General features: G+C 40.8%; 1 protein-coding gene across 1 annotated transcript in view; it reads right to left on the reverse strand.

The window, feature by feature from the left end:
- RP1 (RP1 axonemal microtubule associated) overlaps positions 1-12438 on the reverse strand; it is a 668735-nt gene that overhangs the window by 359397 nt on the left and 296900 nt on the right. Inside the window, exon 21 of the mRNA XM_088469748.1 lies at positions 7383-7534. Coding sequence (XP_088325874.1) covers positions 7383-7534 — 152 coding nt within the window. The remainder of the gene's footprint in view (positions 1-7382; positions 7535-12438) is intronic.

The raw sequence follows: 12438 nt of genomic DNA on the forward strand, positions 1-12438 counted from the left end.
GTGTTTAATGCATATCCCCTCTCAAGGAACCGTCCTTTCATTTCTTCAAGTTGCCTCTCAGTCTGTATCGCATTGCTGTTATTGTGTAGTACTCGCATGAACTGCGATATCAGCAGACTTTCTTTCAGTAGGGGTGGATGGTGACTTAAGGAATGCAACAACGTGTTGCGGTCAGAACTTTTGAGAAATAAAGTAGTAGAGTGCAGTCGATTATTATCAAAAAAGATTGTAACGTCCAAAAAATTGATTGTGTCCCTATGTAATAGGGCCGTGAACCTAATCGGACTCTCTAGTATATTGAGGTCATTAACCATCGCATAAAATGCTCCCTCTGTGCCACACCAAACCAAAAACATATTGTCGATATAGCGCTTATAATATCTGATATTTTCACCGTAAGTACTTAGCAAATGTTTATGCTCATAGTGGTCCATTTACAGGTTGGCGTAGGATGGCACCAGGATGGAACCCATTGCTGTCCCCGCCACCTGCATATAGTACTCTTCACCATATATAAAGTGGTTTTTACACAATACCAATCGTGCCAAATCCAACAATAAAGGAATGGGTGGTCCATTGTGCACACCCGTCCTTAATGCAGCTTCCATAACCTCTAAGCCAGCATCATGAGGGATTACCGTATAAAGTGAGGCAACGTCCATGGTAGCCAACCACATGTTGGATGTTAAACCATCCAATGGCAAGGTCTTAGCTAGAAAATAAGTAGTGTCACGAATATAGCTACTCATTGACATAACATGTGGCTGTAAAAAACTGTCAATGAACATTGCCAATGGCTGTAGAACAGACCCTCGGGCCGAGATGATAGGACGCCCGGGCGGGGTCCACAAGAGTTTTGTGGACTTTAGGAAATAAATATAAAATAGGGCAGACCGGGTGCATCACTTTCAAAAAGGAAGCTATTCCCTCGTCTAGCCACTTATGTTGAACCGCCCGGTCGATCACATCATCAACTTGTCTTTGGATGTCATACATTGGATTGAACCTAACCTTGGAGTAGGTATCAACGTCATCAAGCTGTCGGCGTACTTCAGTGTCATACGTCGACCAGTCCTGGATGATGACGGCACCCCCCTTATCCGCCTGTCTCACCACGATACTTTCATCCAACATAAGCAACTTTAGTGCCTGTCTCTGTGGTACTGTCAGATTGTCATATCTTTTAACATCTTGGTAGGGTCCCAAATCCTGTTCAATAAATCGCAGAAACGTCTTAATACTTGGTTAAAGATTTGGGGATCAAAGAAACTAGGTGCTTTAAAAAGAGACTGTGCAGTCACACCCTTATCAGCAGCAAAGAACTCACATAACCGGAGTTTACGTCCGAATTTGTAATGATCTATGGACCAATCAAAATGATTATGTCTCACCGTGGGCACAAATGACAGTCCCAAAGACAATAATTCATTTTCAGCCATAGTCAACGGTCTACTTGAAAGATTATATATATCAGTACTAATTCCTCCTGCGCCCCCTTCCTCACTTTCTTATGCGCACCCCCTCTTCTCATGGGGTGCCTCGGTCTAGATCGAGCAGAGGCGTATCGGGATCTCTGTGGCCTCTCCCTAAAAAAGTAACCCCACTTGGTGGTCTATGTAAACTAGATTCGTTTTCAGAATTAGATTGTGAGGAAGAAGTATCAAATCATGCTAGGGGTCTATGTCTTGCTTGCACAAATAATCTATGAGGATTGGAATCATTGTGGAACCACCTATAGACATGGTGGTTCGCATAGTCATTATTGACCGTAGCTAACTTTTTCTGTTTAAATGTTACAAGTTCTTGCTGATATGCAGTGATATTTTCTTGCAATTTATTTCTGTAATAGTCTGACAGGAATTGGCCATGCAACATTAAATCAACTTCTCTTCCCTTCGCTTAAGCCTAAGTAGTCTATGGTATAGGTCAGTGCAAGATTCATCAGGTAGCTTTGTAAATTCAATGTGGTCAAACAACACCTTTTCAGCGTCATCATCAGTTAATGAAACTAATGTGTTTTGTGCTATATCATATGCAGCATCGTCAAGAACGTTAGAAAACTCAGTAGACATATTTCAATCGTGTGAGTAAGCAAAACCACATGTGTTTTTCACTGAATGACTAATAATCCAAATTACATACCATGCTGAAACAGACATATATATGCATTAATCAATGGGTCACATGTTCTAGAATGAATGAACATCTAACCGTAGGGAAAGGGGTTAATAATAACCCATATATAGGCAAGAAACAGTACACGCATGACAATAGACAAAGACAATAACATATACCACAGGCACAAAATCAGTTTAGTCAATGACCTCAATACACTGCAGTGCTGGCAATAATACAATACAAACACATATACACTATAAAAAATTTGTAGTGTTATAAAAAATAAAGTGTTACTGTTCAACATGGTGGCTCCTAAGTCTCTTAGGGTATGCCCATATCACAGAGTGACATCCAATAGTCCAAGAAGAGAAAAAATAATAAATAAATATTGGGGTAGGTACCAGCCTAAGGGAACTTCACAAATAGGTGCGGCTCCCCAAATTATTATTCCAGGAAAGACTGCACTCTAGTCCATACAGAATTACATCAGGGGGTGCTCCTCTAGAGGCTCAAAGGCCCATTTGCATACAGTCAGAAAGGAAGAAAGCACTCACCACTTGTTGTACAAAAGTATAAATCAATTGGTTTAATCCATAACACATGGTCTGTCGACGTTTCGGTCCCTAAGGACCTTTGTCAAGACTCACCACCCAAGACAGTACAGCAACCAAGAAGCAATAACACCCATATGTCTGAGCCTGCTTATATAGTCCCCACACCTGGTAGTGCACAACACTTGTGTCTCATCAGCATGAAACAGGAAGTAGCCTTACAGAATAGCAAAAAAACACTTCAAAGTGCCCATGCAGGCTATGAGACATGATATTATATAATCCCTCACTCATCTCGACAGATGCGCATCACATATGTATGGACAAACATAGTCACATCAAAAAAATGGCTGCTTATGTTGGATGATAGTATCGTGGTGAGACAGACGGATAAGGGGGGTACCGTCGTCATCCAGGACTGGTCAACGTATGACACTGAAGTACGCCGACAGCTTGATGATGTTGATACCTACTCCAAGGTTAGGTTCAATCCAATGAATGACATCCAAAGACAAGTTGATGATGTGATCAACCGGGCGGTTCAACATAAGTGGCTAGATGAGGGAATAGCTTCCTTTTTGAAAGTGATGCACCTGGTCTACACTATTTTATGTTTATTACCTAAAGTCCACAAAACTCTTGTCGACCCGCCCGGGCGTCCTATCATCTCGGCCCGAGGGTCTGTTCTACATCCATTGGCAATGTTCATTGACAGTTTTTTACAGCAACATGTTATGTCAATGAGTAGCTATATTCGTGACACTACTGATTTTCTAGCTAAGACCTTGCCATTGGATGGTTTGACTACCATGGACGTTGCCTCACTTTATACGGTAATCCCTCATGATGCTGGCTTAGAGGTTATGGAAGCTGCATTAATGATGGGTGTGCACAATGGACCACCCATTCCTTTACTGTTGGATTTGGCACGATTGGTATTGTGTAAAAACTGTCCTATGCCAACCTGTTTATGGACCACTATGAGCGTAAACATTTGCTAAGTACTTACGGTGAAAATATCAGATATTATAAGCGCTATATCGACAATATTTTTTTGGTTTGGTGTGGCACAGAGGGAGCATTTTATGCGGTGGTTAATGACCTCAATACACTAGAGAGTCCAATTAGGTTCACGGCCCTATTACATAGGGACACAATCGATTTTTTGGACGTTACAATCTTTTTTGATAATAATCGACTGCACTCTACTTTATTTCGCAAAAGTTCTGACCGCAACACGTTGTTGCATTCCTCCAATCACCATCCATTCCTACAGAAAGAAAGTCTGCCGATATCGCAGTTCATGTGAGTACTACGCAATAACACCAATGCGATACAGACTGAGAGATAACTTGTAGAAATTAAAAGACGGTTCCTTGAGAAGGGATATGCATTAAACACGGTTGTTAGGTGCCTCCACAAGGCTAGACGTCGACATGCAAATGAGACCACCAAGACAGTACTTGATCCCACCCAGAAGATACATACGTCCACTTATGATCTGTCTTCAGCACAGACCAAAAAAGCAATATATAATCATTGGGATATAATATCCACAGATAAGGCTTTCAGCAATGTGAGTAAGCGACCTCCATTGATGGCTTACAGGAGAGGTCCTAGCCTGTGGCAACTACTGATGAGACCTATGCAGCATCCCACTGCACAACGGACCCAGTGGCTTATGAACTCTAAGCCTGGTTGCTTCAAATGTGCCAACTGCACTACTTGTAGGTCTATGATTGCTGGTTCCAGTTTTCCCCATCCCCATAGTGGCAGGAAGATCAATATTAAGCACAAATTACTTTGCACCATGGATCATGTGATCTATATCTTGATCTGCCCATGTGGGCTTTACTACATTGGGAAGACTACTAGAGGATTCCACGAGAGGATGGCGAACCACAGGTCGTCTATACGGTTGGCATTATCAACGCATGTTACCGACAAACCTGTAGCACAACATTTTTTGGATGCAAAGCACCAGTTGGCATCATTATGGTGCATGCTAATTGACCATATTCCCAAACTGATAAGAGGTGGCAACAGGGAACTGTTGTTGAGAAAACGTGAGGCAAGGTGGATTTTCAATCTCGATACGGTTTTTGATAAAGTAGATTTTTGTGTAGTGCTGAGTTGGGTGTGTGCTGTTGCTCATGTGACTCTCCAGGGTTGATATTAACCTGTGGCTTGTTGCGTGTCCAATACTGACCACCATCTCGGATTAATATTTTAAATTTTTTTGTGTATATTGTCAAGTATTATGCACTTAAATGTGATTATGGTGAATATTGTATTTGTTCTATTCTGTTTGAGCCTGCTTGGTGTCCTTACTACTGGTTTTGCATTTATCTTTGCAATATCTTGATTAACAGTTTTGAACTGCTAGTTCTATTTGATTATTTACTTTTGTTGCCATGGAGACATTTTTCCTTTGATTCTGGAGCGCAAGCCCTGATTTGCTATCTGGGCTATCTAGCCAGGTATTTTGATATGTCATTGGTGTGCTGCTTCTGTCTTTGTGCGCCCCATCGCGTGGAACGCACAGTGTTTGATACAGCTGGGTTCTCTATACATTCAATTGCTCCCTCTGACGCGCTGCCGATCATGTGACTATGCACTTTGTTACAGCAGCCAATGAGAGTCACACATACTCTCATTGGCTGCTGCACAGAGGGAGCCGGCTGGAGCTCACTCATGAGCTCCGTCTTCCGGCTCCCTCCTCGGCGCGTGGATGCAGAACGGACGGCGCGGGAGTGGGGATTCAGGTAAGTTTTTAATTTTTTTTATGTGTGTAAGGGCCGGGGGCGCTACTGGGGGGCACAACTACTGGGGGGGTCTGCTACTTGGGGGGGCATACTACTGGGGGCCTTTCTACTGGGGTGCCTGCTACTGGGGGGCCATACTACTGGGGGGCCTGCTACTTGGGGGCATACTACTGGGGGGGCCTGCTACTGGGGGGCATAATACTGGGGGCCATACTACTGGGCGGGCCTGCTACTGGGGGCCATACTACTGGGGGGCCATACTACCTGGGGAGGCTTGCTACTGGGGGGGCCTGCTACTGGGGGGTTCTGCTACTTGGGGGGCATACTACTGGGGGGCCTGCTACTGGGGGGCATAATACTGGGGGCCTGCTACTGGGGGGCCTCTACTGGGGGGCCTACTACTGGGGGTCATACTCCTGGGGGCCATACTACTGGGGGGGCCATACTACTGGGGGGGGCTGCTACTAGGGGGGCATACTACTGGGGGGCATACTACTGTGGGCATTGTGTAAAAGGGGCACTACTGTGTGTCGTAACATAAATAAGAGACACTACTTTATGGTGTAATGTGAATCAGGGGCACTATGTGTGGTGTAATGTGAATAAGATTGTACACTGTGACTCCTTGGGCTGTAGCCTACTTTGTAAGCAAGTACTCTGATTCTGCTGGCCGTACCCCACTGGGTGGGTGCACTACATTTCATTTCTGCCACTGCTGTGTGGCAATATTTCATAGATGTGCTATATACTGTGGTGTCTGTGTCGTTGTGCCGCTGCTTTGTCGCTTAGTAACCAGTCAGCTCACTGCAACCTTTGGCAAATAATGTTGAAAACAATATTATAAGCTGTGAGGTGGTCTAAATTGAGTGGAAATTAATGTTATTGAGGTTAATAATACTCTAGGATGAAAAAAAAGACCAATTTATTTGATTTTAGCTTTTTTTGTACATTTTTGTAAAAAATCCAAATTCAAATCCAAAGCCAGTCACCGCAGTTTGGCAAATCCAAATCCGGACGACGAATTAGAACCAAATCCAAATCCGTCAAAAATGGTCCGGCGCACATCCTTAATATATATATATATATATATATATATATATATATATATATGTACATGTGTGTACACATATATACAATACAATGGAAAACTTTTAGGCAGGTGTGGAAAAAATGCTGCAAAGTAATGCCTACACAATAAACTGGACGATTTGAATGATATCGTTATCGTTCATCGTCCGCAATATCGTGCAGTAGAGATGCCGTCAACGACCAGCGATGCATGCTCCCGCTGGGATTACGTGATGAAACAGTTTGATAACAAGATCTGTGGTTAGTTCCTCAAGATGTTTGGAACAACCTCCCTGCCGAGTTCCTTCAAAAACTATGAGTAAGTGTACCTAGAAGAATTGATGATGTGTTGAAGGCAAAGGGTGGTCACACCAAATATTGATTTGATTTAGATTTCTCTTCTGTTCATTCACTTTGCATTTTGTTAATTGATAAAAATAAACTATTAACACTTTTATTTTTGAAAGCATCCTTACTTTGAATAATTTTTTACACACCTGCCTAAAACTTTTGCACAGTAATGTACTATATATATAATGCCAAACAATGAAATATATTTGGCTACCTAACTAGACCTAGGGGTAGATTTACTGAAGTACTGGTTTTTAGAAGTGGAGATGTTGCCCATAGCAAGCAATCAGATTCTAGCTATTATCTTTTAGAAGGTGCTAGATAAATGTTAAGTAGAATCTGATTGGTTGCTATAAGCAACATCTCCACTTCTAAAAACCTGCACTTAAGTAAATATACCTCCTAGTTTCCTGGCATGTTGGATTCTGCAATAAAATTGTAATGTTCCTTATTCATATGTGACTATGTTGTCTGAGCAATAAATAATCACAATAAGCAACATTTGAAACAAACTTAATTATTATATTACCTGCCCCTGCTGGAATGGATTTAATAAATCAGATCTAAACAGCAGTCTTTTCCCCGAATCTCCATTTTCTCCAAAGATGCAAATATAAACTGAAGTTTCTGTTCCGGCATGTTCCAAATGTCCAGTATAGACAATGACCTCATATTTCACAACTGAAAAACAGACAATTATCTAATGTTAATAAACATTAAAAATGTTGTGGCATCTGGAAAGCACGCCCTGCAATCCTGGTCCAACAGCGGACTTCAATGCAAACACCATACCAACACACACAGAGGGATTCTACCACACCATTCATGTAGATCCTGGCCTGGAAGATCAGCCTCATTCATGAAGTTACATATGGGGGTCACAAGTTATTTATATAGCAGATGGATGTTATTAATACGTGCAAACCAAGCTTTGAACAATGGATTTCTTTAGCTTTCTCCATAAAAGATCATAATCAAAGAAACAATCTCTTCAACTGGGGAATTAAAATACGACGGTGCAACCAGCAATGCGCCAAGCGATGTAACGATACATCGCGCATGCTGTACACACTGCCTGATCCGCTGTACGACGGCACAATGTATTGTTACATGCTGCATGTAACTACACCGCACCAGCCGTGGAACCATCCCATCTGAGTTGCAGCACATCCAATGGGACGATTCATTGAACAACGATCAGGAACGACGGATCAGGCGTACACATTATACGATGTGTACGATATATCATTCCGATCTGAGATGGAAAGATATATCTGATGATAGGCCCTATAGTATGTATCCAGCTTTAGTTTGAGTCAGCACTACCTCAGCTACCAGATCCAATAGAAGTAACAGACAATCAAAAAGATTTCGACACGTAAAATGTAAATTCATAATAAATAATTTTTTTATTTCTCCTAAAACTGATAACAAGCTCAACTTAAATATGGTGCAACATGTAGACTAATGACCAGGTAACACAGGATCATTTGATGTAGTCTGGCTGGAGTAGTTACGCTTAGCTCGTCCTACGACTACAAATATTGTAGGGTATCTGATTTTCAGACAGCTGGCTGAATAGGAAATTGTGAAAAATCATCATAGTGTAATTGTAAGAACTTGAATAGAGAAAACGATTAGGTAGAAGAAATTGTAAATTCATTTTCATTGCTTAAAGGCAGAAAAATTAGTTATATAAAATTTAATTGAAAGTATAATTTGATAATAACAGTGCATATGAGAATCAGAGACATTGGAGTTTCACCAAAAAGATAGACGAGGATAACTAGTTTTTAGGATTATAAATCTTTGTTTGAAGGATTCTTCTTATAACTTTTATGTATAGAGTTTCTGCATCCTTGGTCTTTGAGTTCTAGCTAATGATATAGTTTGTACGTACTGAGTGACCTCAATAACCCTCATCCTGCTAATGTACAGTTGTGTGAAGCTAAAATCTTCAGCTCTGTTCTGATGTTATCTAGAAATGTAATAGAAGTGAATGCATTATAATTTGATTCCTTTTAACTTCTTATATCTTCAATGTCCAAGGTCGGTCAGTCTGTCTGTCTATATATGTTTGTCTGTCTATTTTTGTTTATTAAATGCCCTAAGAGCCGATGTCCTTGTGTCAACCTTGCTGCCAAAGCCCTGCCAAATAACTCTATAATTACACCAACATATTATTATACCAGCTAATCATCATAATGAAGTAAAGAGACAGACACAGATGTTTACCAAAAAAATTAAGGTTAAATGTATTGTATAAAAATCAGGGAAGTGATAAGGTAAGAGAAGAATGTATAGTGGCTGACAAACAGGCCTGGACTGGCCCGCCGGTGGGCCCCACTGCTCTTAGACCCCTCTCCATTCTGTGAGGGGGCGGGGCTTAGAGGACGGAGATCTCAGAGGTCGGGCGCTGGCAGTTTTGCCACATTTCGGGAGAGTTACTGGTGAGTGAGGTAATGCTTTTTTTGTTTTTGTTGTTGCTCGGAAAATACAGCCTGGCCAAAACGGGATGGCCTTGGCAGTCACCATTCTGTGACAGGCTGCCTGTCATTCCAGATGCAGGATCTGTGTCTGGTCTCACAAGATGTGGTAATCCTAGTCTCGCAAGACCGTAGAGAGGCACTGCTGATCACTAGTATTGAATTCCTACAGGCGTGACATCACTTCTGCCCTTCTGTATGGTTTATAGCTGCAATTCCGCCCTTCCCTGTGGAAACCATTTTGGTATAGTGTCAATCCAAAGTGATATGGTTGTCAAAATTGACATACTGTACATAAGGGGACAGTGTGATAACATAAAAAATTATACAAGAACATACATACACAATGTCACACATAACACAGTAACTAAAAAAGTTTCTAATCATATTTATATCTTATTGTTACTTTATTATATTAATTTAATTTGTATTCCTTTTCTATTTATATCTATTTATATCTATAATTCCTGAAGCTTTGTTATAGAATTGAATAATATCATATGAAATGACATAATGCAGTGGTTCTCAAACTCGGTCCACCCAGCAGGTGCACAAGTATGTTCATTACTCACTGACACATTTTAAAAGATCCACAGGTGGAGCTAATTATTTCACTTGTGATTCTGTGAGGAAACCTGGAAAACATACACTGTTTGGGGTCCAGAGGACCGAGTTTGAGAACCTGTGACATATTGTAATGTATTTTATTTTGATTAAAATTACTTTTCTGTGGAAAGTTATATATGATAAATTTACTATCCCATTTAAGGAGTCGCAGCAAGTGGAAGATCTTTGTACGTTTCATCATGGCGGATGAGGAAGACGTGTCTGTGAGATTACGTCAGAGATGTGTGATTGAATTTTGTGTTGAAATGGTTCCATACACTGGGCTGTTGTTTGGATTCCGGATCATAATGACAAATCCATGAATCCTCACACGTCACAATCGATGTCAGGAAATTGGCTTTCCTCTCCAACATTTGAACGATGTTCTTGCACGATTCAACTTGTCATCGCATGTGCTCTTCTGTGAGATTTCTAGGTACCCGCCTGACACACATGTGATACATTTCCAGTTCCTTTGTCACAATATGTTGAATCCGCTCTAATGAGATGACAAGTGAAGCCTAAAATTTGCATAAAGTAACCTTCTGTCATTTAGCAACATCTCCGCAGCTTTGGCAATGTTGACATCTGTAACTGCAGTAGATGGTCTCCCAGAACGCGCTTCATCAGTCACTCGCTTATTACCCTCTTGGAAGCGCTTCCACCTTGAAATAACGGCAAATAATTGCAACACGGCTAATTGTTTTTCCACTGTATGCTTGCCATAACGTTTCATTTCCGCTTTTTCCAAGTTTAACACAATATTCAATCACACATCTCTGACGTAATCTCACAGACACGTGTTCCTCATCCACCATGATGGAACGTACGAAGAGTTTACATTCGCTGTGACCAAACAAAGAAGACTATGGCAGTCCATCCGCAGGTTCAGACACATCGAGCTTCACAATAATCAGCATAGCGTTGCCATGTCTACCTATGGGACAGAAAAACAGAGGCAGTCCCATTACTTTTCAATCAGCCCTCGTAGATGTTATCTTAGAAATGGGGGTAATTTAAGGCCTATGTTGTGGCCCTTTGGTGTTCGGGTCCCAAATTAAAAAGTAATTTTTGACTCTTCTCTTGCTATATTTTTTCAAAATTGCTTCTTTTCCAGTGTGTGGTGACTTTTTTTTAGGTCTACAAAACCCACTTCAGAAGGGCTGCTTCCATGTACCTCTTTGAAATGTACTGAGATACTATGATTTTCCCTTTTGTTTCTGATATTACAAAGTTGTTCGTTGATTCTTATATTCAGTTTGCGGATTGTCTTGCTGATGTGTTGTAATCCATATAAGCAATATAACAAGTATACTACCCCTTTAGTGTGGCAGGTGAGCTTGTCCATTATCTCATCTTTTCCATTAGCATATGATACAATTTTTTTGTGGTTGTGATTTTTTTCCCCGCAGGCTGCACAATAATAGAAACCTTTAAAGTTTGAATTAAGCTAGGTGTTTTTTGTCTCTCTCTTGTTTCTGAGATGATTTTTTTACTAGGCTTGTCTTTATTGTTGGTGCTTTTCTAAATACGATTTTAGGTTGGTTTAAGTAGAATTGATTTCAGTTCTTCATCTGCCGTCAGAACATGCCAATGTCTCCTTAAACTGTCTTCCAGGTACTTCATTTTGTTTGCAAAAATTCAAAATAAACAGAACATATTTTCTTTCATTCATTTTACCTTATACTTTAGTAATTCTGTCCTATTTATAATCTCTATCTGTGTTTGGTTCATCTCCAATGTATCTATCCTATAATTGTTTCTTTACAGTTGTACCAGTAGGTCCTTGGATTGTGTTTGGAAACTCGCTATGTTGTGAGCAATTTTTCCTGATACGTCTCAGTTTGCATCTTCGAATACGTCTCAATTGACATCCTGGATAACCATTTCCTGTGGTGATTACTGGCTGCATCCAAATAGCTGCTACAGTCCACAAGTTTAACATAGGTCTTTGTTTCAATCTTCCCTTCCATGCATATATTGTTAAATCCAAAACACTGATGCTTTTTTCGCTGATCTCTCTGGTAAATTCTAAATTGACAATATTCTGGTTTATACTTTGGATGAACACATTCAGTTCATTTTTTCACCTTCCTATATTATACTAATGTTATCTATATAGCGTGTCCACAATACAATGTTATTCAGAAAATTGTTTGTCCAAATAATTTCTTCTTCCCATTGGGCTAAAAAAAGATTTGTATATGATGGTGCAAATTTTATTCCCATCGCTGTTTTCTTATGTTGTAAAAAAATTTCTTTAAACCAAAAATGATAATGCTTCATAATGAACAGTGGGCCTAATTCAGACCCGCTCGCGAGCGCTGAGCGCTCGCAAGCGGGTAGATGTTGCCCAAGTGTGCATGCACGAGACCCGAATAATGACGGCCAAGCCGTTGCTACGGGTCTCGCACCAAAGGTGGCATGCTGTTGATGGTGATTGACAGCACGCCCCCTTTGGTGGGCGTGCCAGGGGCGTGGCTGCCCAGATGG

The sequence above is a fragment of the Taudactylus pleione genome, unplaced genomic scaffold, assembly GCF_031769625.1.
Source record: "Taudactylus pleione unplaced genomic scaffold, aTauple2 ptg000093l, whole genome shotgun sequence".
NCBI lineage: Eukaryota > Metazoa > Chordata > Amphibia > Anura > Myobatrachidae > Taudactylus > Taudactylus pleione.